The following is a 27,883-nucleotide window of genomic DNA, read 5'->3' as shown; positions in this document are numbered from 1 at the left end:
CTTCTCCTATGCCCATTGGTTTCCTGCCTGAGGGAAGGAAGCAGAAATTTTAGAAACTGGAAGTTCATGCATTCCAGTCTTGGAGCTGACACTTGTGTGACCTCCGTGCCTTGGGTTCCCCTCAGTGAACTGGGAAAATTTTTGACCTGAGGCATTCCATCATTCACTTAGTAGTACTTATTGGATATGTACCATGTACAGACACAGTTCTCTATTTAAAATTCAAAGAGTTTGCCTCAAGAAAAAAAAAATCCACTAGACAATGTTACAATCCTCTAATCTGTAATTATCAGCCCAGCGTCTCAGAAGCATTTTATCAGGTTTGTGGCTTAATTGATTGAAGTCTGCCTCTTACGGAATTTTACCATTCTTGCACACCACTAAGAAGAAGTATTAGACAATTTAATCTCTTCAAAAACAACTGTAAGAAGATTCCACAAACATTAAAGATTGGGCAAAGGGTAGAAAATTAACAAACAGTAGAGTTAAGAATTTCAATTAGCCTGTTTTAATATTAGTATATTTTTCCTCTGCATTGTATACAATTTACATAGCATAAAGTATTTTACAGGAAAAAGTCACTGGAACATGTTACCTGTTTTTCTTTTTTTTTTTAATCTTTTTGACAAAAGTAATTTTTGTTTTAAGTATTAAGATTTCCTTTTTAAAAAATTGAGCTCCCATTTTCTGGTTTCCATGCATGAATTTTTTTAAAGTGACTTGTGTTTTTCCTTTACCCTCCTTGAGGAATTTTTTTAAATTGTTTAAAAAAATTTTGTTATTGAGTAGAAAATACCACAAAGTATGTATGTAAAGCACAGCAATCTTACATGTACAGTTCAGTGAAGTTCATGCATGAACTAATGCTGCACTAATGCTACATGCCTTATTGTCTTTAATGTTTTAGTGCTTTTGCTAAATGTAGATTGTCTATCTATGATAGACGTTTTAAATTATAGCGTTACTCTTCATTTTGTATATCATCTAATATGTTTTAATTTTCAGGTGAGTTGTCAGAATCAAAAGAAAAATCATCTCTCCCAAACATTTCAAGCCAAAAGTTAGAGAAACCAAAGCAGACTTTTCCAGGTCCTGAGAATGGGTCCCAAATCAAGCCTCCAATCCCCAAAGCCAGGAAAATGATCTACAAATCACATGATTTAAAGCGGGATGATAACCAGTCTCTTCCTAGACAAAGGGCAGACTCCCTGAACAGAGGTGGGGCTCCAAGAGGGATCCTGAAACGCAATTCCAGTTCCAGTAGCACAGACTCAGAAACTGTTCGTTTTCATCAAAACTTTGAACCCAAAAGCAAGATTGTGTCTCCTGTCCTAACTATCCACGAGAGAATTTCTGAGAAGGAGCATGAGCATTTGCTAGAAGATGACTCTTCCTCAAACTCACTGGAGCCATTAAAACACGTGAGATTCTCTGCAGTAAAGGATGAACTCCCACAGAGTCCTGGACTCATCCATGGCCGGGAAGTGGGAGAATTCAGTGTTTTAGAATCTGACAGGTTGAAGAATGGAGCAGAAGATGCAGGTGACCTAGATGACTTTTGGAATGACCCTAAGCCTTCCCAATACAGAAAGCCTTTGCCTTTTCAGCCATCAGCCTCAAGCCCAAGTACATCAAAAACTGAAACACATCAGCCAACGACTTCTGACTCTTTTCCAATTAATGAGCACGATTCTCCCAAGGAAGTTTTATCTGCAAGACCACAGTCCACTGAGAATTCACACACCATCGATGAACAGAAAGCTAACTCATCAGAATTGTCAAGCCTTGAATCAGAATTGTCTCAGAGCCCTGCTGGTAAGAGATCTGTCACTACCAGGCTACAAAACTGACCCAGTGAGCTTGGGATGGCCAGGCCAGCCAAGCAGCCTGATAGAAGCCTCTTTTTGCCTTCTGGGTATTCCAGCTAAAATTCAGGCAGATGCCGCTGGGGAATGTTTATACCACTTAATGGGTTTGGAGGTTTTTCTCAATCCCCAATAACTAAAAGAACAAAAATACTACAGTTTCTGGTCCAGTATGCTTAATCCTGAAAAATGTGATTTTATCAATTATTTAACTAAACAAATTATAGTCCTTTAAGTTAAATCAAGGTGTACATACAGAGTGAGCATTAAACATACACTGATACCTTTGTACAGAGTAAATATATTATTATTCACCTAATGCAAATTTATCAATTACCATTTAACCAAACTTTGGTTTCTCTTTTAATTTCAGGAGAAGCTTCACTCTAGCTTCAAAGGATGGAAAACTGGACTTTAAATGCTTACTATTAAAAAGCTTCATACTTTGGCCTGCCCAGGGCCTCCATCCATTTGTTCCTAGACTTTAAATGCTCTGAAGGAACTTTCTCCTTCAGCTGGTATGAGTTGAGAGGCAGTGAGAGCACTGCTTTTTCCTGCTAACCTGCTACCTAGCCTTCTCTTAAAGATCTTAAAACTCTCAGAAGATGCTTCAAACCACTTTCTCATACCTACACAATTTACTTCATAATTCTTATGTTTAAAAAAAAATGGGAAAAATCGTTTTGTATACTCTCTCCCATCTTCACTAAGTCTTAATCCAACCCTATGATAATTTTTATAGTCAGGAAAATTTACAATAGCAACAGTTAAGTTACTAAATCATTTGCTCTCCCCCTCCCTTATCAGGCAGTATTAAGTTGACCCTTAGTCACTTTTGCCCAGCCCTACAGTTTCATGCTTGTTCAGATCAATCCACTTCTTAAAGGACAAAGCATTTCCAACACCCCTCCCCCTGGACATTTTAAATCTTTTGAACAGAACAAAATATTTTTTAATTAAAAATTAGCAGGTGGTTCTTCAAGATATAAAGTAACTCATTTTAAGGAAATTACTAAAGTTTGAGTCAACACTAGCACTTAACTGGATGATGCTTGCTTAAATGTTTATCCAAAAGATGAAAAAAATTTCCATGGTAATATTTTCATTTGTTATAATCCATAGAAAAAAATTGGTAAACCTTTTCTGTTTTTCCACCTGCTTTCTGACTGACTACCTTTATAATTTTGTATCAACTATTTATTTGTGATTTTTAAATCCCAACTTACCATGAAATTTGGGAAGAAAACCCCAGCTAAATCCATTTTGATTGACAGATAAGCCTTCTGGCCTCAGAGCTTATAAACTAAGTTCTGCTTACTCATTAATACCCTGCTTACCACAAAAATATATGCAAGTAAATAATGGAACATAAAAAGAAAGTCAGGACCAAAAAATAGTAAACTCTAGTTGTGTGAATTATAAGACTTTGACTAGCTCTGAGTTTCAGGACAATCAATATCACACTCATTATTATACTAGAGGAAAACAAAACAAAAGGATTCCTCAAAGGAAACAAAACATCCTGGCATTGAATTTTTAAAAAACTCTATTTTTAAAGTAATATACATAATCTTTTGAAAAGTATAAAAACATTTGAAAAGAAATGCACACAGAATAAAACAGTTATCGTCTGTGATGTCATCACCCAGCATTAACTATTGCCAACATGTCATTGTAGGGCCTTTCAATAATTTTCAGGTATGGATATAATTTAAAATTATGCTTTAACTGTCCAGACTTCTTTCTTGGCTAACAGTATGTTACAAGCATTTCCCCCCCCCCCCACATCATTAGTCTTTTGTTAAACAGACTAACAGTTAAAGAATACTTAAAGATTTCTCAAAGGAACTTTACCATTATTGGCATATATTTAATAATATAATGTATAATTCAGAAAGGAAACCAGTATCCACTATATGCCAATTATTGTATAAGACTGTTTTCACATTTAGCCAGAGTTGACTGATTAAAATTAAAGAGAGAATTTTATTAACTGATACCTCCTCTGGTGTATTTGAAATGTAACTGAATTTCGTAAGAATTCAGCTCATATGATTTTCAGGAACCTGTATTGTGTAGCTTACAGCTGAGCAGGAAGAGGAAGAAATGCTGAAACACCCGCGTCTTAACTAAAGGGAAAGAAAGCCTGAGCACCCTCACCTGCACGTACCACACGCCCTGTGATCAGGGCCCAGCAAGGGCTCTCCCTGCTTTCTTCACAGCTTAGAGAGAACTTAAATATCCTTCTCAACCTCCTAGCTATTGATTAGAAAACATCAGGGGGCAGGTAGAAATCACATTCTCCATCAGTCCTCATTTTACTTTGTCTCACAAAAACAACCTCCAACTTAAAACCTGTAGGAGGGAAGTAGGGGATGGTGGAGGAGCCTCTTAGACCATGGTCCTCAAGCCCCAGTAAGCAAAGCAATCACTGGATGGCTGGGAGGAAAGGTTCCTAGGCCCCATCTTCAGAGATTCTGGTTCAGTATATCAGGAGTAAGGCCCAGGAATGCAGATATCCTCACTGTGCCATTCTGATGTTCTGGAGGGAACTCCTTGTTTCATTTTCCCTAAAAGTTGTTTTTCCGACTCCTGAAATCTAAGTCTGTGTTTCTCAAACCTGAGCATAAGCCCTGTCTAGGGTTTATGGATGTGCCAGTGGATAGGTGGTGTCATAAAATCAATGTGGTGTATCTTATTGGAGTGTCCGTTACATGCAAAGATTTGCGACTAGGAGAAAACTAATACTTAAAATGTAATGTGGATCAGAATACAAAATTCACATGAATTTTAAAAATAAAACAGAGACTTGAAAGAAATTTCCCAATTCTCCCTATACCCCCTACTTCCATGGGTCTGTCTGTGTTTACCTTTCTTTATTGTTGTAGAGCATCTTTGATAGAATATCTTAATTAGGATGGCTTACATTATAACTCCTGATAAATGCTGATGGAAACAGCTACTGTGTGAAAAGTATTAAGTACAAAGTGCCTCTTTAAAAGAAAATGTGAGTGACTGAATAATAATTCTTTAAGCATTGTCTTTTCTTATTTAGAAAAGCATTTCTGTGTTACAGATGAACTGTCTCACGTTGAGCCTGAGCCATCTCAGGTGCCAGATTGCAGTTCTAAAGACCATCAGCAAGGTAAGGCCCTGAGAGCTAAGACGTCTTCATGCTCTGGTCCATATGCCACTGAGATAAGGAAGACAACTGATGATTCCATATCTAAAGTCCTAGACTGGTTTAACCGAAGTTCTCATTCAGATGGCAGTGAGGTATCTCTCCAACATCCTCGAGGAACAGAGTCCAGAGAAAAAACAGACTCAGAGGCACGGATTGCTCTTGCCTTGGTGATGGATGATACCAGTCAAAAAGAAAATGGCTCAAAGGCTCTGTTTTCCACCAAAGTTGAGTTGACACCTATAGGATCTGATTCAATGTTCCAGGTTGAGGAAAATATGCTGCCTTCTGGAAATTGCCGAGATGGTACTGTGAATATCAAGCCCAAATCTATTCACTTGTCCCCACAAGGCAAGGAAAGCCCAGGCATATTGCAACCATTTGAAATCTACAGCCCAAATCAAGAGAATAAAACTGTGGACTACAGCCAAGTTTCAAAAAACATAGGAGAAGGAATTGAGGTACTTCCTCCAACCAATAGCTATTCCTACAGCATTCGCAAAGGATCTGATGCAGAAGACCACGTTCCATGCAATGTTAAGGGTGTTGGCAGCTTAGGTGAAGCAGAGCCTGAGCTTCACGTTTATGAAAAAAATAGAGGAAAATCAGAAGTGAATTTTGACTCTTCAACGATTGTCAGAGAACTGAGTTTGAAAGACAGCATGAAGGCAGAGGGAGAGTGCAAAGGAAGAGATACTTACCTTCTAAAAGCTTCTCTAGAACCAGAGGATACTGAGCCATCACCTGGTGCTGCCAACAACAGATCTCCTTGGAAGAAGCCTGAGGTCCAACTACAAGAGGCTGGTGAGGTTCCCGAGAGCCAAGTGCAAAGGGAGAAATACAAACGAGTGAGTGACAGAATATCCTTTTGGGAAGGTGAGAAAGCTGCTACTAAGTTGACTCATAAAGAACCCACAACTTCATTCAGTCAGGAACGACCTTCTGCTAAAGCCTGTCAGCCTGTGACGTCCATGGACAGTTTATCTACTGGCCATAGTAAACACAATAATCAAATCACTGTCAAACAAGTGGTCCTAGATAAGGATGGCCAAGTAGCCCATCTCTCCAGTTTTTATTCCTCAAATACACCGAAAGAGACCAGGCCCCAAACATCAGGTCCATCCAAAAATTACCTTTCAGCTGACCAGTCAGTTAAAGTGTCTCTGTTTCAGAATAAGACAACTGAGCCTGTAAAAAGATTACCAGTGACAGAGAGTTTACGTTCTGAAAAGGACATTTCTTCACTGCCACTGCGACATCCTTCAAACGTTGGGAGTGAAATACATACTCCTCTGGAGGAAAACAGACCTCTAGTTGGTGAATCAAACCCCAGCTTTAAAGTTATGTCCCTAAAAGAAAGAATGGATGAGCCCAGTACAGAACAGGTCTATAATCACTCTCAATTTGAGAATTTGAGAAAGTTTTGGGACTTAGAGGCCAATCCAAACAATCAAGATAATATTGAGAAGAAAACTACCACAACAAGCCAAATAAATTCTGTGCCTTTTAATAGCCAGAAACACAAAGACTTCAGTGATAGTAAATCATCAGGGAAAAATACCCATGAAAGAGAGATGCTTCTAAGCCAGAAAAAAGTTCCGGCAAGAGAGGAAATAGAGAAATTAAATTCAGAGGGCACACTCCAGGTGTTACCAGATGAAACCACATTTCCACTGAGACCACCCAGAAAGTTCACTCATCAGTTGCCAGGAAATGAGTCATCAAAGAAAAACATGGGGAAAAATACGGAATGGTTTGTTACTCCAGCGTTCAAGGAAGAAAAGGATTACTCTGATCAAGAGATCCAAGAATCCATAGTGAAAACAACCGTTTTGTCTAAAGACTACAAAGACACGTTTAACGACAGCTTACAGAAGCTGCTTGCAGAAGCTGCATCACCAGTAATCCAGCCTCCTGGTGGAAAATTTCATGAAAAACAAGTACTTGAACCAGGTGTTTCTGAAAATACGACATGGCCTCAAAAAACAGATTTTACCAATACTGAGAAAGAAGCCAAAAGACCTAAGGAGATCATTAATGAGCATGTAGACAAAACAGTAGCTCCTCCAAAGGTCAATCTGAACCCTCTGACTACTAGTCTAGACAAACTCCTGAAGGAAGCAACTGGAAATCCACCTTCTCCCTTGCAAACCAAGTGTGAACCCATTACCACTAGCATCAACTCTGAGTCTGTAGAGAGTAGAGTTTTTGAAAAAGGGATAGAACAGAGTCAGAACACATCAGCCTATCAGAGAGAGATAATAGCTCCTTTTCCAGAGAGGGGAGAAACTTTGGGAAATACTGCTCTCTCCCAGGAAGCTCAAAGTGGTGAGTGCCAGCTAAACACGGAGAGCTCATCTCAGATGGCTGCAGAAGGTTCTCACCTATTAGATCAGCCTTCCGATCGTCACAGGAAGGGTTTTTGGGGGGATATGGCCAACTGTCCTCAAGATATGCCTTCTTCCAGAGATGCTCATCTTGCTCCTCAGGATAAGGCACTGCCTTCTCCAAGGGAAATCTCAGAGACTATAGAAAAAGTTACTCTTCCACCCAAACCTGCATTGAATGATGTAAATGCTGTATTACAGAAGCTACTTAGAGAAGCTTTGTTGAGTTATCCAGTTGGGAAGGAAGCAGTTTCTGGAAAAGTAAAAGCAGAATTTCCTGAAGGAGTGTGGGTAGCAGGTAACCCCCAGAATTCTCTGGGAGTTGTCTCACCACGGGCTACAATGGAGTTCATAGTTCCAGGCAGAAAGGATTTTTATTCTTCCAGTGTAGTTCCTGATGAAACTCATGAGGTTGGATCTTACTTAGCTGCCCATATGTCTCCATCAGAACAAACCCTTAGCTCATCTGGTTCTACTGTTGCTCAGGATGGCAAAGTGTTACCTAAGGAAGTGACAGAAATTGTGAGGGAAACTATTATTCAGCCTAAATCAGAGCTCCTTGAATTCAATGCTGGCTTAGAAAAACTACTGAAGGAAACAGTCGGAACCTCCTGTACAAAATACGACAGCGATACAGGGACTCTCTATTCAGCAAGGTTAATAGGTAGTACGATGGTGCCCAGGCAAGCTGCTTCTGAGTTCCATCCTAAGGAAATAAAAGAAACAATAAAAAAGTCTGAGGCTCCATCAGTAACTGAGAGTGCTTTTGATACTGGTTTTGAGAAACTCCTTAAAGAAATGTCTAACGGTTCTTGCTATCAGCTCCAAGTGTCAGCAAAGGAAGGAGCTCCTGGGAAGGAGCCTTCACAGTCAAAGCAGGCCAGGTTCTTGGGGAAAGCGCCCCCCCTTTACTGGACAGCCTCAGAGGCCTCTGAAATGACGCTTAAGAGGAATATTTTCAAATCTCAAGTCAACCAACGTGATAAAGTGTTGAGAAGAGGCAAAGCTGTGACTGATTTATCAGTAGATCTCTGTGGTTCTGAAAGTGGGGTTGAGATCCCTGGGACCTCACCACTTCCTGTGGACCATGAAGTAGGGACCTTTGAAACTATAAAACCCCCAGGGGACAGGGACAGTGAAAGCGAGGTTGCAGCAGTTCCAGAAGGGTCTTTCCAGGAGCCTGGCTTCAAAGAGGCTCCTGAGGCAATTAATGTACCCAGAAATATGCAACCCATTCCTCTCCCAGCAAACAAAGAAAACTTTACAAAAACAAGTAAAGTTGAATTGATTTTGGCATCGTCATGTGAGAGACAAGAGAAAAAGGAAGAAAACGAAGGTTTTTCTGACTCCGACTTTTCAGATGGGAACATCGGTTCTTATGCAGAAAGCTGGAGAGATTCTTCCAGTGAGCATTTTGAAGTTTTTAACCCATTTGGTTAATGAGTTGATTTATGTGATGCTGACGTAAAGGATGATATAGTTTTTAAAGTTGGGATTAATTTGACAATCCCAAATGGTGCCAAATTCTTCTTTGTACTTTACTTCTCCCTATCTTCTCTTAATTAAAAAATTACATTTCCTTTTATATTCTTTAATCAGATGTGTTACATTGAGATAGCTTTACCCATAAGACAGTGTTTCAGAATCTGACTTTATTCTCACTAATCAACAATAAAATTTTTAGATTTCAGAAATATTTTAAAAAGAACTTTGAGGGTTTAGAGAGTAACTCTGAAACATTCAAGCTAGCATTCCTTTTGGAAATACTTAGAATTTCTTAATTGGCAGTCCATACAGAAGTCTCTAGTAAAATTTGTGGCAAGAAAGTGGCACAAATGGGCACATATTTCCCTTTTAGGAGCAATATTTTTACGATAGTCATGGCTAAGTACCAGGAACCAAGTGCAAGACTGGAACTTTCCCTCAGATTCCTTGTGCTGTGGTGTTTTCATTCCCACTCTCTCCCTCTCTCTTTCAATTATCTGTTGAATATTCCCCTTTTAAAGTATGACTCAGTCAGATGACTTCACCTGATTCCACCTAAGGCCATTGCCTGGCCTGCTGCATTTCTTTGGCTCTAGCCTTAGCTAAATGGAGGAAGATCTTAATCGATGACTGCATTCATCTAAGTGGACTTGGAGGGACTGGTTTCAGCCAAGCTATAAAACACAGGGCTTGTCTCAGTTTGCTGTTCTGATCAACATGGGTATTTTAGGAGAGAAATCCAGGAACAAATAGGAAGTTACCTGATTAGGGTGATAAAATGATAAACGATGCTCTCTGGCTGGAACATTTTAATCGAAGTTGCACAGCAACTAGTGTTGATCACCTTCCTTAGTAGGAAATTAATAGAATTTGTCACTGTCTAGCTCCCTTGAGTGTCAGTGAAAACAAATGAGCTTTACTGAGTGGCTGACTTGTGAGGTTTGGATTCCTTTGCAAGTAGCTGTAGGGCCTCTTGAACACTAACCAAAGAATATACCTTTAATCCTAATTAATCAAGCTGAAGCCCCCTTAGCATTAGTTACTGGTGAGGAAACGGCAGTGAAATTCCAGTCTCTGAAACCAGGCAAGAGTATAAGTCAGCATGTTAAACTTGAAGTAGCCCTTTACTAAGCTACCTTGTGAGTTACTAGGGTAAATTGACCCATAGGAAGTGAAAAGCTTGAAAATTTGCACTTACTTTGGAGACTATGGCTTAATGTGCATAGCTGTGTTAAAGCACTGAACAGCACAAAGCCTATCTGGAACTGAAATAATCAAATAAGCACCCAGACAGAGCCCAGAGAAGTTATTTTTAAATTCTAAGCCAGGTAGGAGGTATAAAACGGTACAGTCACATTTTATATCCTCTAACCTAAATTATTTTTTAAATAAATGGGTGGGGGTGGAGTGAGAATAGGGAAGAACCTGACAACAACGGCACCATAGTTTTGGTGAGCAGCCTGACATGTTTGACTTGTGGCTGAGCTCGTGACTAACCAATACCTCGATATGTTCTTTTTAAAAAAGAGGAGGGAATGCTGGGAGATAATGCACGTAATTAGTGTATTAAAGCATATTAAAGTCACTGAGAAGGTCTGTAGTAAGAAACCTTTTAAATTTTGAACACGGAGCATCCCAAATCTAATTCATCCTAGAATCCATTTACTGTAGAATGCCTAATAACATTGGGCAAAACTGGGATGCATTTCAGGAAAGTATTATCTAGAGAAGTGGTTCCCAAATTCATTGCCTCATTAATAGAATCATTCACTGATTTAGCAACTATTTTTGAAGTGCCTATTGCCAGCCACAGTTCTAGGCACTGAGAATACAATGATGAATGACAGTACTCAGACGAGGGCTTGTCCATGACGGGGTTTTCACTGTCAAAATGGAAAAATTAAGAACTTTCTAGAGAGATTTTTTTTTAAACATTAGATGTATTTAATTTGAAGAACTGTTCTTATTCTGTGGTTGTGCCCTTTTTCTTTTCCTTTTTTCCTTTGTGGTCCTAAAATGACTTCCCTTTTATAAAAGGAAAGGGAGTTCCCCACCCTATGTCCCTCACCCCCCATGCCTTAAAATACTTAAGTAAAATAAAAAGTTGACTACCTCATATAGTCAACATTTTGTTGGAAATTTTACCAGATCATGAAACCCAAAAAGCCTACATTTGTTGATCTGGAGAATTCACCCATCTGTGTACCCGATTATACACAGATGTTAAAACATCTGAATCCTGCCTTCTGTGGTTCTCAGCTAATTATTTTAATGCTTCTAAAACCATTTTGTGGCTGTCTTCAAAAGCTGAAGTGTGAAGGGGAAAGATTCAAAGTCCAGCACAGAACAAATCATGCCTAAAATAGAGGTGTAGAGGACTTAAGAAATCACATTTCAATTAATGTGGTAATCTTGTTTCTGTATCATTTATACTTAAAACTGTTTCTTGACCAGGAAAGTTACTTTTTTAAGGACATACTAATAGTGGAGAAATTTTATTTGCTTCTGTGGAGTACTTCATAGAGTAAATAAAAATACAGTGGCTTATGGCTTAGTGCCTCCTTTCAATCTACCATTTCAATACCCACTGGTTATTAAGAATTTGATTGGGTTTTGTTTTTTTAATTTTGTATTGTGCAGTATTCATCGGTTTTGTCTTGTAACAGGTTCAGAAGAAGAACCCAGTCCTGTTTTGAAAACTTTGGAAAGGAGAGCTGCTAGGAAAATGCCTTCCAAAAGTCTAGAAGATATTTCATCAGATTCATCAAGTGAGAATAAAGTTTGCCCCACTGTCCATGCGCCCATCTAAGCTTAAAAATGCTTATGTGCTCTTCTGTGGCCTCACTGCATGCTGTGTGCACTGGAACCCCTAAAGGGGTGGTTAACAGATGAGAATAACTTTTCCTGAGTGAGCTGAAGAGACTTACCCTAGAAACTTTTCTTTTAAAATAATGCGTTACTTTTGGTTACTAGAACACTAGATTTCTTTGAATTGAAGAATCCCAATCTGTTTATTCAAGGATAGTGAGTTTTAAGACTGTAGTAGCTAGTGGGTCTAGTAATAATAGCTACCATTGATGGAGCACCATGTGCCAAGACTTGGCTAAGCGTTTTACATGAATTACCTCATTTAACTGACATAAGCAACCATATGAGGGACGAATTGTTATCCCCATTTTACAGATGAGGAAAGTGAAGTTCAGAGAGGTAAAGCAATTTGCTTCGTGTCATACAGCAGAGCTGAGACTCAAAATCAACAGCGTTTATCAACAGCTATTATCAAGAGCGTTCATGAAGTGACCGTGTTAAATATAACAGTGTTGGATGTCTGATGAGTTTTGCATGACATGGAGATGAATTAGTGCTTGGCCTCAAGGTCTTTGCTTTCTCTTTTATCCTTTATTTTCACACATTTCTTTTGATCAGTGGAACTAAAAGCCCAAAGACTACCTGTCATGCAACACTTCAGGCACTCTATTCCGCAGCGGTTGCTGCTTTAATCAGTGATGGGTTTCTTCTGACGTAAAGCATAATGTATACAAGGACCTGTGAACCAGACAAACAGACTTAGAAATTATGACTTCTAGGGTTTTTTTTAATTTTATTTTCATTTTTAAGCTAAGATACACCCCTGGGGTTATAGATGGTCATGAGAAAAGTTACTGAGTGCAAGTTAACCCCTGCCAAACTCATATGATTAAAAAATGACCATTGTCATGTTTAGAATATTTTTATGCATCTGCAACTGAGACTGAAAAGTCAGAATTTAAAAAGAAAAAGAAAAAGAAAAAGCCATGCCACTAAGCAGTTCCTAAAATTCAGAGATTTTCAGAGCTCTGAAGACAGTAGTCCCAATTTGAAATGCAGTCCTTACCCTACTAAAGATCTTGGAATCTCAGGGTTGAAAGGAACCTTGAAGGTCACCCATTCCAAACTCCCCCCAATGCAGGAATTCCCTCTAAAGCCTTCTCAACAGGTGGCCAACCCCCACATCCGCCTGAATGCTTCCAGAGAAGGCGAGTCCAATCCTTTGTTGGATAGCCCTGATTGTTCTTCCGTATGTTAGTGATGGGCCCTGAGGAGGGGAAAAAAAGCCCAGCAACAATTGTCCAATTTGGCAAACCTCTTGTTTAAGAAGCATGGAGCTATTTCCATGGTGCAGTTTTAAAGTAGTCAGGAATGTGTAGGGTTAAAAAAAAAATCACCATCAGCTGACGGGTATTCCTGTACGCTCCCTTCCAAATACCGATACCCACTCTCACACTAGCCTGCCAAGATTCCACTTAGCAGCTGGTCCCCAGTTACATCTCTTCAGTTGACTTCCCAAGCAAGGCTCCCAGAGGCATACACAAATGATGATGTACGCACAGAAATATTTGTTAATGACCATGGGTTTGGGAAGGTGTTAGTCATGGCTAGCATCTTACCCTTTCCAGAAGAATAGAGAGGCTGTAGCAGCCCCGTGCTTTCTCCTGCTGCCGACCGATTGCTTGCTCTGAGCTAACCCTCTAACCCTTGGGAGTCCGTGTGCAGCAGTGTGCTGATGTAAGCTGCATCGGGGCTGAAATGGGAGCTCCCGCTATGGCTCTGGCTCAAATAGCTAATCTAAAGAGAAAGTATTTTGGGGAAGACATCTTGGTTGCACCCCTCACCGCATCTTGACTAATTGCTTTCAACTCTGGGGGCTTCCAGGGACACTCTCATTGTTCTTTCTCGCCAAGGGTCAGTCGTGTTAACCATTTGTTAATTTTTCTTGCACAGATCAAGCAAAAGTAGATAATCTGCCAGAAGAATTAGTACGTAGTGCTGAAGATGGTAAATATCTTTATGTATTTGCATGTCTGTCTGTGTATTAGGTTCTGGGGTGGTTTGGGCAGTCACCGGGATGCAGCTGTTAGATAAATAGAAGAACGTCATTTGTCACTATGTGATGAATGGTACCTAAGTTATAAAATGGTTCTGACTTGGTGTGTTTAATACTGTTTGTATTCTTAAGGTTTCTGCTGGTAATACTGTTTTGAGGATCTCATCAGAGACCCTTAGGAAGCGAGGGTTTCTATAAATAGGAAATTCTATTTCTGTGGGTATGAGCAGATTTTTGCTACTCTGACTTGCAGAACTCCTTGTGAAGGAAGGGAGAGTGGAGTGGATTCCTGGGTTATTCCTGTATTTGATTCTCAAGTCTCAACATTTAGATCTCTAGGTATCATTGGTAATAATTTAAGTTCAAAGGAAAGGGTCACAGAGCAAGAGTGGGGATCCTGCCTCTGCTCATGTAAATAACTAAGTATAGGCTGAGGGTGAAATTATCTGATTCTGAATGTTAAGGAGTCACAATGTCTTGCAGCTTGTCAGTGGATCAGGGATTACTTGATCAATTACAGAATGAATAGGGTAATAGTGGGGGGAGGGATGGAAATGAGTCTAATTTTTGTGGTTCAGCATTTATGCAAAATATAATTTATATTTGTGTGCTAGGATTTTGTTTTCTAAATTGCCTGCACTATAATAATAAAAAGGTATATTAACTAAGCTTTCCTGTATAAAATGCAGCAATGAGCTCCTCAAAGGTCGTTCCTTACTTTTATGTAATAGTTTTGTCTTTCTCATTTTACGTTGACAGCAACCTCATTGAAGTAGGTGGGGCAGTGATTTTTATCATCATTTTACAGATAAGAAAAGCTCAGAGAAATTAGGTGCTTTTGTTGAAGCTCCTGTAGTTAGTCAGTAGGAGGGTGGGGACTGGAATCTCGGCTGCATGACTCCTAGTCCAGTGCTCCTTGCTTTCTCCATGCCGTGGTTCAGTGAGTGAGAGGAAAAGATGCTGAATATCCCCTATGCTTGTGTTAGATTTTTAGTTGAAGAGGAGACCTTAAAGAGGCAAAGAAAGAGTCACAGTGGGGAATGGACGAAAGCAAGCTGAAAACCTGTCAGATGTATTCTGCAGTCTTAGTTGCGAAACTGACATTTGAGTTTTACTTTCATGTCTCTTTAATCTTTCTGTTAAAATGGTATTTATTCTCAATGTTGCTCTTCTGAGTAGATCAAAAAGCAGATCAGGAACCAGATACAAATGAATGCATTCCAGGAAGTGAGTAGCAGGATCCTTCTCACAAATGACTAAATGTTGATACTCTACATGGTGTTAAATGTACTAAAATAACTAACCCCATTAATACCAGCATTTTTTATTGTACTAAAGTTTTGCAGCTTACAAAACTATTTCATTCTGACAAGGGTTTTACTAAGAATACTTCTCTGCTATCTGTGTTGAAAGGTTAATTCATGATTCCACCAAGGGAGAGTTATGTATTTTTTAATTTTTATGTATAAGTATAGATTATATATACACACATTATTGCTGAGTAGTAGTATACTTTTGTCAGTCTCTCTGCTCTTTGAGTCTTTTCTTAAAATGAAGTTCGCACCTTCTAATATCACTTGGCTTTTATGTTGCAGTCTGGTCTTGAGTAGTGGATCTTTTATGGCCTTTACACAAGACTATAGACATGAAGTAATTTATAATGTATGTGGACCTAGGAAAGGACTGCACTTTGGCAATTAGTATGTAGTATGGTTGTATATGCCTCTCCACAAATCTATAGAAGCAAATTTTATAATGCCCAGGGTTTAAGCTCTGAGTTTCAAAACTAGGCTCAAATAGTATATGTTCAACATATAAAGCAAGTAAATATCTGAATCTTAAGTAGTAAATGTATGTGACAACATGGATGAACCTAGAGGATATTATGCTAAGTGAAATAAGCCAGAGAAAGACAAATACTATATGATCTCACTTATATGTGGAATTTTAAAAACAAACAAAGCAAAACAAAAACAGACTCAAAGACAAAGAAAACAGAAGGGTGGCTGTCAGGTGGGCATGGTGGCAGGGAATAGATGAAAGGGATTAAGAGATACAAGCCTCCAGTTATTGAACAAATAAGCCATGGAGATGTAATATATAGCATAAGGAATATGGTCACTAATACTGTGGTAACTGGGGACAGATGGTTACTAGACTTTCCATCGTAATCATTTCATAATGTATGCAAATGTCAAATTATTGGGTAGTACATCTGAAACTAACATAATATTGTATGTCAACTATATTTTAATTTAAAAAAAGAAAGAAATGTATGTATACAGTGGTAGCTAATGTGCATCGACTAATTAATATCCACCACCAAGAAAAGGTGATTATTCACTATTTTCTGTTCAATCTTAAGATTGCTATCCTTAACTGTGACTATTGTCTTGAGGACAGACAGTGCATTAAGTAAGTGTTTGTGGGTACTAGCAGAGCATACAGATATGTATGTGTGTTCTCTTAGCTTCCCTGTTTCAGCCAGTTTCATAATCCGAGGCACTGGAAGGATGAAGATAATGATACACATACCTGTCTTCAGGAGTCCACAGGATTTTTAATACCAGTTTCCCAACAGTCTTTGGATGTGCTAATGGTTCTTAGAAGAGCTGCCAAATGAATGAACCATTAGATAGAGAATAAGTGCTGATGCTTGAAGGCAGTGACATCTCATCTGAAATCTGAAACTTTGCTCATGAGGTTCTCCTGCCAGAGATGAAGGCGCTGAGCTTTGGCACATGACCTGACAAGGTCTTAAGAACTACCCAGGAAAAAAGGCAGTCCAGGCTTCAGCGCTTGGTGTGTGTTTTGTGTCTGGCTGCTGCAGAGCAAACAAGACTTCTGTCCCTCAGGGGTATTGGGTAAAAAGGCTTCTCCAGTTGCTTTTGAACTGGCAACTGGACACTTAAATTTGAGCATCTTATTTTATCTTCCTATGTTTTGTTCAACATTTAGCCTGAAAAGTGAAAACAAAACAGAGACATAAATGATGTATGTTAATATATGCATCTTCATTGGTGACCTCTTGATTAGCTTAGTTACTGGTCAAGGCAGATAGGTTAATCATGTGCTAAATTCTGGATAAATTAATTTCTCTCTTTTTTGTGATATTTTCCAAGATGACTCTTAATGCCTGGACTGGGATTATTCCTTTTCTCTAGTGAAGAGTATGTTCTTACCACAAGACAAAAAGAAGTGCATGATCAAAAGACAAATAACTAAAGCCCAATAAATGTAGAACTAACTAATTGGAGTAGTAGATATATACTTTGACAATAATAGTGAGCAGTGTTATGATAAAAAAATGTTTTGCATGCTCATTGGACTATACTGTGCCCTTGTAGGACCTAACCTTATACCGCTTCAGCATAAGTCACCCAAATAAACACATGTGTTATTGTTTAATGGGAAGTGATTAAAGCAGGCATCATCTCGTGAGACACGAGAAATGTATTTTGATACATTGGTGAGCCTAAAGCTAGGTGAGAACTATTATGTGAATAAGCAAATATTTAATATGTATAGTTCAATTTTCAGTTTCCCTTCATTAGATTTCTTTAGCTAATGTTTAAAGTCTAAATTTGAGCCTTTTGAGTTATATATAGAAATGTAATTTGATTTTTATTTGTTTTCCTAGTATCTCTTTCAGTGAAAAAGTCAGTATATTTATATAACATTGAAAAGATAACTTAAGGATTTTCTATCATGTTTGTTTAGCAAATACTTATATAGGGTCTAATATATGCCAGGCAGTGTTCTAAGTACCTTGAAAAGTATTAACACATTCAATACAAAAGCTCTGATTCACTAGAAGAAAACTTAGACGTTGTCATTCTTAGACAAAGAAGAAAATAGTTTTTTAACTAGAGTTGCACAAATTAGGAAGAGAATTCATCATCTTATTGTGACTTCCACACATATACTTACTATATCAGAAAGAAACCATATGCTATATTTTCATATTAAATTCTTAGAGTATCAACTTGAATCATTCAAACTTGGCCTTGGGATACCCCTGTTGAAAATTTTGAGTTGACATGTATCTAAGTAATTTCTATTTTCAAAACACAATTAGTTTTGAAGTTGTAGTTTTTCATAATTCTGAGTCAAGAAATACTCTTAGAAGTAATCCCAGCAATCACTAAACAAATCAATAGCCAGGATACTTTTATGACTGAGTTGTGTACAAAGATCCTTGCTGTCTGATGAAATAGTTTTTCAGCCTGCAGCATGTTAAAAATACATCTCAAGGAGATGAACCAATAAAGTGCAGATCCTGTGGTTCAAAGCTCTGATATGAAAAAATAAAGCCAATTCCCATTGGTAGTATATTTTAATATAATTCAAATCCAACTCAAGTCCAGTCAAAACTAATGGTTTTTAAATTTTTGTTTTTCTATTTGGTTCAACTCCTTCTTGTTTTCTCTGTATAGTTTATGAAAACTGCATGTTGCCTACCTTATGGTCCTGTGCATGTGAACTACTGTACCTTTAACCATTTTACAAAAACATCTCTGTTCATAGATGAAAGAAAAGTGTGTTTTCAGCGTATGCCTTGTATTTGTCTGACAATTGTGAGGATAATTTTGAATGGAAATGCTGCTGTTTAGTTTCCACAGTGCCTTCACAACCTGATAATCAGTTTTCCCACCCTGACAAACTCAAAAGGATGAGCAAGTCTGTTCCAGCATTTCTCCAAGATGAGGCAAGTTTGTCTTTTGTACGTTCAGAAAAATGGAACGAAATAGGTGGATTTGCTATGCCAAGATTGGTATGTTCATATTCAGCCATGGCAGAGACCAAAAAGGCCAGCAGGACCAACCTTTGCCTCTCATATCAATAGAGGTAGTGTTGTTGATCCTGGAACAAGTCAAGGCACGTCTCATTTGACTCATACAGTAACTCTTTTTGGTAGTGAAGTCAGTGGCATAGATTTGGGAATGTGACTTTTGTTTCAAAGTGGGTACAAAATAAGAAATCCAGGCAGAAAAATGTTGGCTTGAATTCCTCTGTAGTTTAGAGTACAGTTGATTTGTGAGAGCTTAGTCTAGGTAGCATGACTCGTTTGAAAGCATATGTTAAAATAATAAAGTAACAATGACATAGCAAACTTTAAGAATATCTACTGAGTGTAGGCACTTTACAAACATCATCTCCTTTAATCATTGTCAGCCCTGGGAGGTGGGCACCATCATCATCCCCAGATATTACAGATAAGGAAACAGACTAAGAGAGGCAAGGTAACCTCACTCAGCTAGAAAGGGGTTGAACCAGGACTGGAGCCCAGATCTGAACCCCTTGCTGTTAACTACTATACCTGCTGTTTCAAGTAAGAACATGACTATTATCTACTATTCATTTAATACTTAGTAAGTACCAGGCACTTAATATTCATTCTGATATCCAACTCACTAACAAACTGTGGTAGGTACTATTTTCTTCATTTAAAAAAAAGAGAGAGAGAGAGAGACTCAAAGAGGTTAATTAACTTTCCCCTAATCCAACAGCTACTAAAAAGTAGAGCTAGGATTTTTAACTCAGGTCCTTTGAGTTGACTGAGATTCTGTGTTCTTGCAGCCAGGTAGTTAGGAGCCTGAGCTTTGGAATTAGACATTCCCAGTCCTGGCTGTGCTACTAATTTGCTGTATTAGGGACAAGTTCCTTAGCTTCCCTAAGTGCTTTCCTAGTACCTGCCTCATTGGGTTATGAGGAGTCAGTGAGATAATGCAGGGAAAACACATGCCTGACACATAGTAAGTACCTTACTGTTAGCTGTTACTGTTTGCAGTTTTGGTCTGATTTTTATGGTGAAATAAAAGCTTCATCCTCAAGCATTCTCTTAGTAGATGGAATATAAGGAAAGCTCTGGACAACATATAAATTACATCCCTCCTCCCCCACCTCCTGGGCATCCTGTGTACTCTTGAGCCTTAGATGAACTGCATCTACAAATATTCAGCCCTCACATATGCTTGAAAACCCACATTACAGTTCCTTTGGAAAAAAATCACTCATTCTTTTTTTCTTTTGTGGGGGACGGTGTCATTAGATTATTATTTATTTTTAAATGGAGGTACTAGGGATTGAATTCGGGACCTCATGCCTGCTAGGCATGTATTCTACCACTAAGCTATACCCTCCCCCTAAGAATCACTCATGCTTTGAAACTCATTTGCTGGGAGCCAGAGTAAGTACCTCATGGAGTTCCTATGGTTTTATGCCTTTGTAGATATGCTTTGGTCTTGGTTCATCATATGAATGAAACATAATAATTTGAGAGGCAAATGATACCAGGTCCTGGTTTTTTATGTTTCTCTTTCCCTTCAGTTTTAACCTGCTCCCTCGTAACTCCATACAAAAGACAGTCCAAATCGTTTGAGTTTGTGCAAGAGAGATGCCAAATTAAGCTGTATCATTTTACCTCTCAAAGTACCTGGGGTTGGACTGAATGTAAAAGGGAGTAGGGATGAAATCAGGCCTTGCTCCTTTGTCCACTGTCCCTTTGAGGCTTAGCCTCAGTCACATTTGTTGAGTGCCAGCTTTGTGAAAACCAGTGTTCCAGGTCATCAGGACAAGGTTCCATCCTTCCAATATCATTAATGATCTGATGTTCTAGGTGCAATGTATTACAGTTATGATAGAAATGGTCTGTAAGCATGTGGGGAGAGAGTGTGACGGTAGAGATGTTAAAAAGATATGGATGTTTTTCAAACTTGAGGAAGGATTTTTTCATCCATATAAATCATATATTTTTTAAACTCCTTTCTTAATCTGCATTAGAATGATCATTTGTTACATTGATATGTAATTGCATGGCCCTGTAATATGTTGGCATGAACTAACCACTCCTCCATAAAGGTGTTTCCCTAACCCCAGGAGCCACTGAACTGCTCCGTAAACTCTCTAACCCCAAAAAGAGCTCATTCTGAATCACAAATGTTTAAAGCTACCATCTAATAAACTTTAGATCTAAATATAATAAAGTTTATTATTGCCACTTTTTTCTTGACCCAGGAAATATTTCCTGGGACATAATTAAAATAAGTATCTTGTTTTTGTTTTTCTTTTTTTCAAAAATTTGTTAAAATTTAGTGTGAGTAGAATGCATAATTTAATATACTTCCCTATAGCAACAAAAAGATAAGCACAACAGCACTACAGAAATGCCTAAGTTATACATAGATACATATAACAGTTGAAACACAGATCAGACTAGCATTTGATTCCCTAGGTGTCTCAAGTAAAAAATTTGATTTTTAGGGAGGCTGAAGGTTAATGACAGGCTATGTTAATGAGAGGAATTGTGCATGATATTTTATGATCTGATAGTAAATCTTAGACCTTTTATTGTCTAGGTAAAGTTAATCTCATATATATATATATACACATATATATATGTGTGTGTGTATACACACATGCACACACACACACAGAGTTTTCCAAGCAATATAAATTTATAATATTAAGAGAATACTTACAAGAAAGCTCACAGCAGTGCTATCTTTTGTAGCACCTTTAAGTCACCTTGTAGATGGAAAAAAAATCACTGTTATTTTGGTAGTTAAGCATTGCTCTCTTTCTTTGGTGAGGTCCCAAGGCAGACCACCCACCCCATCTTGAATACCATTCCCTGGTAGTTAGCATTAGTGCCCTTTGACCTTGGAAAATTTCATAGATCAGTAGGATACCAAGATACTATCTTTATCTAACCCCCAAATCTAAGAGATTTTGATCTTGACTCATTCTGAATGTAAACTTTGTGTATATCATATGATGTTTTGTAGAGTGATGACAGAGAAACAGATACAGCATCAGAAGGCAGTTACCAGCTCAGCAGACACAAGAAGAGCCCAAGCTCTTTAACCAATCTTAGCAGCTCCTCTGGCATGACGTCCTTGTCTTCTGTATGTAAACAAAGGCTCCATGTTAATATCCCTCTGCTCTGCCTGCTTCGGTTACTGTAAAATGGCCTTCTGTTGTATTTCTCAGATTCCAAGGGCACAAGCTTTTTTTCTAACCCAGCATTAACTTCTAGCTAGCTAAATCTTCCTTTTTTCTCTTTTTTTAATCATAAGAGAGTTCATATCCAAAATAAATAAATGTGGTTTTGGGTTGGGGAGATGTAAGTACTTCAAAAATAAACCTAAATTACCAAAAAGATGAACCACTAAATTTTTCTGTGCAACAAATGAGGTAACTATTATAAAGTCTGCTTAGATCAGATATGTTTTTATATACTATTTGCAGGTATAGAATTGTACCTCTCTTTTAGCACGCCTTTTATTCTGGTGAATAAATGTACTGATTCACGTATAAGGAGAGGCAATTCTTTACCTGACAGAAGGATTCAGAATAGGCTTTTCGAAGGAAAGCTCCCTAAATGTAGTTGCTCAGATTTGATTTTGAGAATTTAACTTTACATAGAACTTTCATAAAGTGAGATAGTTTTGTTTGTGCATGTAATATGTGTGTAGAAATAAATATAAATATGTCCGCAAAGATCCAATTATCTCTCTGATACACATACACATGCTCATATCTCACCAGGTATGCTGAAGAAATGATAAAGCTGTGCTTAAATTCTTGCATTTCTCAAACTTAAAAAAAAATCAATTTAAATTGAATTTCTGCTGATAACAATCAAATGTATGGCCTTGGGAAGGCTTTAAACGTCCTTCATCCATCATCCATTTTCTGCCCTTCCTGACCTCTAAAAGCGTATGGCTCAGTAAGCATTTTCTTAGATTCAGTGGATGAGTAACACAGTAAAATTCCTTTTTAGTGCCTTGGAAATTTGATAGAGCAATGTGTCACTGTGATTTGTGTGCCTGGGGTTTCTCACATCCTCTTTCTTTAACATTTAAAATTCTAAGCATGCCTAAAAATGGAACTCTGAATGCCCTCTACTATAAAATCACCCTGCTTTGAAATGAGCCAGCATCTAAATAACTTTGCATTTCACTTTTCATCTGTGTCTCTTAGAGGCAATTTTTTAAAAAACACTAGTCGTGTCATGTGTATCATGTCAGGTTGTCTGTGTTGGTATGCTTTTTTTTTTAAATGCCATACTGAATTAACTGCTTTTGTGTGCAAGCTAGAGAAATAATGGCAAGCAGGGATTACACCCACGATCCTTGTGTTGGGTTCAAGAATGAGACAGAGACAAACGCTGCGTCTTTCTCGTGCTTTCAGGTGAGCGGCAGTGTGATGAGCGTTTATAGCGGAGACTTTGGCAATCTGGAAGTGAAAGGAAGTATTCAGTTTGCAGTTGACTATGTGGACTCACTGAAGGAGCTGCATGTCTTTGTGGCCCAGTGTAAAGACTTAGCAGCAGCAGATATTAAAAAACAGCGTTCGGACCCGTAAGTATGTTTAGTTATTCTTAATCTTGTAGGAAATGAGAATGAAAGAAAGTAATTGAAGGAAGGGTATGTGTGTGACTGCTTTCAAAGGAATGTTTCGGGGGGGAAAAGTTGAGGGAAAATGCTGTTTTATTTACTTTATAAAGTCATACACCAAACTTAATTATAGAAATGTCAAAGAAGCACAAAATGTTCCAAGTTGGAAGGGACCTGTGGGGTCATCTTGTCCAATTCCTTCTTTTTACAGACAAGGAAACAAGGAACAGAAGAGATAAGCCACTATTTACACAAATTCACATGGTCAGCAGCAAAATGAGGAATGAGGGCTTGAGCCCTGGTCTCTTTGCTCTCAAACTTTCTCTAAAATTAGGAACATATGGGGCATATTTCATAATGTTAAGTGGTACAGAAATAGTTAAGATTCTAGATCAGGTAGTTTCCATATTTAAATTATATTCTACAGAACTTTAGGGGGAATTACCAATTCATCTTTGAAATCACACGTTTAATTGCATTTCAATTTAGTTACAAAAGTTGAATGGAATTCCCCACTTATCCCTATGCAGAAGTCGGATTCTTAATTATTTTGCTAGCATAGGGCCAATCCTTTGTTTTATTATAAAAACAACTGGGTTCAGTATCCTTTTTTTAAAAATTGAATTTGGTCTGATTAAGTGTGTGCTAAGCTTTTTATTTTTCTAAAGACAGTAATAACTTTTTTTTTTAATTCTGCAAGCATAAAAAGCCTTTTCTGAATAGGAAAATAGCCAACAGAATTAAGCACCACATTAGAGGTCTGTTGTCTTCTCCCTCCCCCACATTAGTTAAGGAAAAAGGGAAAAAGGAATTCAGGAAGTATTTCTTAAAAACTTTCAAAACAATATAAAATGATCAATTCCACTGAAAGCACTTTAAATGTTTAAAGATGTTGGTGAGATCAATTATTACTTCCTGCTTTTCTCAGTGTCATGAAATAATTATTCCTGTCAGCTTCCAATGCATTTCTTAAAGTACAGGTAAAAATACCACTTTTCCTTTCTCTGACCTTGTCTGTTCAATTCTCTTTTTTTAGATACATAAAGACTTACCTGTTACCAGACAAGGGCAAAATGGGCAAGAAGAAAACACCTGTAGTGAAGAAAACGTTGAATCCTGTGTATAACGAGATACTGAGGGTATCTATGACCTCTCTATCTGGGAAAATCTTAAATGGTGACCTGTGCATGTAAAAGACCATGGCATCTTGGGTAGTATCTCTACAGATGAAGTCAGTCACCAAAAGAGAAGAAGGAAAGGAATAAGCGTTTTTTTGAGAAACTGCTTTGTGAGAGATAATACACCATGAATGTTGTAGGCATTTTCTCAGGCACTCCCTCCATACCCTGCCAGGCAGGTGTTAATATCTGCATCTCACAGAGGAGGCAAATGAAGCTTAGAGAAAGAAAGTAACTTGCTCAAGGATACACAGCTGATACAGTTGAGCCTTGCAGCCAAAATAATCTCCGAAAAGCCTAATTCTGATCATGTTGTTTCTCTGCTTAAAACCTTTGAGGATTTCCGTTGCCCTTAAGGTCCAGTCCATCCTTCTCAATGTGCACGTCAGCCCCTTGACAACCTGAGCTCTGGCCTCATCTTTCCACTTTCATAGTCTTTGTTCAAGTCGTCCTGATTCCTTTCTGCTCTTTGGAGGAACTGTATTTTCTTACACTGCTGGGACTTCCTGTTCCTTCAGGCTGGAATACTCCCCCATATTCTATCCATAATGACCTACAGCCTGAGAAGCCTCTCTTCCTATGAGAGGCTGTCCTTAACCCCTAAGTTTCCCTGCTGTCTGCTGCCTCAGTCTCCTTGTTTTAGCCTAGTCTAATTATATTAACACACTTTAACTACCGGTTTAATTGTCCGCTTTCCCATTAAATTGTGTCTCATGACAGCAGGGACCAATTCTGTGTTTGATAAACTGTGTACCCCTGAGCGAATGACTTAATCCGTCTGCACTTCAGAACTGCAAAAGGGAGAAAAGAATAGCACCTGTCTATCTCAGTAGTTGTGAACATTAAGAGTTACTATGTGTGAAGTGGTTAGTATGCATTAAACACTTAGTAAATGTTGACTCTTAGTACAGTGTCTGGGATGGGCATCCAAAAAATGTTTATTGGAAGGATGGATAGATGGACAGATGAGTGGAGAATATAACCAGCTCAAAAACCTGTATTCCTTTTTCCTTCAAACTGCATCATGCTGCCTTTGTCCTTAGTAGCGGATTATTTAAAACTACTAGTATAAGAAATGTTGATCATTCTCTCCTTCTGAAAACTCTTTCCAAGTATTTGGTTATCCTCTGAGAAAAGAGGCAGAATTAAGTTAACTCTCAATCATCATGGGTAAATTTTAACAAGTTTTTGATTACAGTTTGACTGTGATATACCTCAGTACCCAGGCTATTTCTAGGTCAGCTACTTCAACCCCATACTCAGGAAAAGCTAATTTAAATGGTAAACTCAGAGAAAGGCAAGTCTGCTACAACCAAAATGGACATTCAAGTAGTGTATCATAGAGCCAAATAGAGATTATTTTTAGATTAGAAGGACTATTATCCCTTCCATGATTATATATAATCAAGGCTTGACTACATTTTAGATGAAAAACTGTTAGGATGCCAAAAAAAAACAAAAACAAAAATACCTCAAAACACCATGTATATCTTTCTTGAAAAATATCTTGTCCTTGCAGGACACCAGTAGTGGAAGAGGTTGTATGTATATGGGGCAGGTGGTACATGGGAACTGTCTGTACTTTCCATTCAATTTTGCATGAATCTAAAATTGCTCTAAAAAATAAAGTGTGTTAAGAAAAATACCTTGTGGGTAGAAAACAGACCATTAGATTAAACATCATTTGTATTTTTAAACAGAATTTGATTTGTTATATCTGGTTAGAACTAAAAACTAAAGACAGTAAGTAAATAACTAAAAAAGTACGACTTGAATAATTGTCTTTTGTTTTTAGAGAGCTATTACCGGCTATGATATTTGAGCCATGGTTTGCTTTTCCAAAGGAGGAAAGAAAATCAGCTGTGTGAAAGATGGATTTTAGCTCTTTGAAATAAGACACTTAGAATAAGATGACTTTGCAATATTCTTGAGACTTGAAACCTAATAGATGAGAAAACCTGATCTACACAGATGACTTTTTTCTTCATCTCTTTCATAACTTTGGCATAAAATAATATTATTTACCACTTTAATTTCCTTTTTTCAACTCCAGTATAAAATTGAAAAGCAAATCTTAAAGACACAGAAGCTGAACGTGTCTGTTTGGCATCGAGATACATTTAAGCGCAATAGTTTCCTAGGGGAAGTGGAACTTGATTTGGAAACTTGGGACTGGGACAACAAACAAAATAAGCAATTGAAGTGGTACCCTCTGAAGCGGAAGGTAAATTCAGAGTTTTCTGTTTGTTTGTTTAGTTGGTTGATTGGTTTGGGGCCTGGCATGTAAGAGAAAGCTGCTATAAAATTGCATTTTTATTCAGGATGCTTAGCCGTAGTTTGAGATCATTATATCTTTACACTCTGTTCCATTTGTTTCTTATGCTTTTCTCTATATTTTCTATTCTTTTTTCCCCCTCTCTATTCTTCAGGCTGGCTACCTTTTGCTAGTCTATCTTTCAGTTTAATGATTTTCTTATCTGCTATTACACCCATGGACAGGTTCTCAATTACTATATTTTTCAGATTTATATTTTCATTTGATTTTGTTGTAGATTCCACTTCCCTGCTAAAATTCTGCATCATAACATTATTTTTATGAATTTTGTTAATCTAAGTTATTTCAAGTATGTATCTGAAAACTTCAATACCATAAACATTTGTAAATCTCTCTTATCAATGTTTTTATCTTAACCTGGTCATTTGGTTCTTTGTTCTGGTATGCCTGTTCATTTTTTTACTGCATTCTGGACATTGAACTTGAAAAATTCTAGGGATAACTTGAGAGTTTATCTTTTGCATCTGACACGCAGATTAGGGACACACCACTTTAGCCCACTAATGACTAGATTACCAGACTAACTAGAAGCTGGGGTTCAGTTTTCATGTGGTCTGATGTAGTTTTCGTTGGCCTACGTTTCTAGGCTGTGGTCTTTCAGGACTTCCAACTGAAAGCTTAGGTAGTCATTCTCAGATTTCAGCATGTATCCAGTTCACCCAAAGGACTTATTAAAACACGGATTTCTGGGCCTTAGTCCTAGGTTTCTAGTTCAATAAGATCTGAGCCAAGTATGCATTTCTAACAAATTCTCAGGCATTGCTGATGTTACTGGCCTGGGGGACCGTACTTTGAGAACCACTGGTCTAGAGTATTTCTCGAGGCCATCTCTCCTTAGCTGGCCATGGACTCCGGTTTTTGCCTCCCCAGCCCTGTGAGACTGGGCTCTGCTCAGTTTCTCAGTCTCTTTTATGCTAGGCTTAATTTGCTGCCAAAATCAGCTAATGCCTCAAAGTGGAAAGCGGAGGATGTCAGGCTCCGACATCTTGTCCATTTGAGTCCTGTCTATCTTAACAATTCTTCAGCACCTTCAAGTAGATTTTCTTAATCCAGTTTTTTAAGTTGTTCTCAGTGTGAGGGTTGGTGTGATCCTAGCTAGTCCATTATAGCTGTTAGTGACACATACAATTAATACAAACTGTTATTTAGTATCTACACAATAAAACAGTTCCACTTAAGAATTGGTT

At 38.0% G+C, this 27,883-nt stretch overlaps 1 protein-coding gene across 24 annotated transcripts in view; it reads left to right on the top strand.

Moving 5' to 3' along the window:
- Positions 1–27,883, top strand: part of SYTL2 (synaptotagmin like 2) — a 127,840-nt gene that overhangs the window by 93,453 nt on the left and 6,504 nt on the right. For 10 of the 24 annotated variants that reach the window (XM_074372777.1, XM_074372776.1, XM_074372778.1 and 7 more), the window contains 10 exons: positions 1,006–1,815; positions 4,942–8,838; positions 11,585–11,686; positions 13,680–13,733; positions 14,962–15,009; positions 18,396–18,490; positions 21,570–21,689; positions 22,978–23,147; positions 24,220–24,322; positions 26,415–26,585. In XM_074372777.1, coding sequence (XP_074228878.1) covers positions 1,006–1,815; positions 4,942–8,838; positions 11,585–11,686; positions 13,680–13,733; positions 14,962–15,009; positions 18,396–18,490; positions 21,570–21,689; positions 22,978–23,147; positions 24,220–24,322; positions 26,415–26,585 — 5,570 coding nt within the window. Of the gene's footprint in view, positions 1–1,005; positions 1,816–4,941; positions 8,839–11,584; positions 11,687–13,679; positions 13,734–14,961; positions 15,010–18,395; positions 18,491–21,569; positions 21,690–22,977; positions 23,148–24,219; positions 24,323–26,414; positions 26,586–27,883 lie in introns of those variants that run through there. The other 14 variants (XM_074372791.1, XM_074372788.1, XM_074372785.1 and 11 more) reach the window with 10 other exon arrangements.

Source organism: Camelus bactrianus, chromosome 10 (genome assembly GCF_048773025.1).
Source record: "Camelus bactrianus isolate YW-2024 breed Bactrian camel chromosome 10, ASM4877302v1, whole genome shotgun sequence".
Lineage (NCBI taxonomy): Eukaryota > Metazoa > Chordata > Mammalia > Artiodactyla > Camelidae > Camelus > Camelus bactrianus.
The sequence above is the reverse complement of the archived record's forward strand: the minus strand, read 5'-3'. Positions and strand labels throughout refer to the sequence as shown.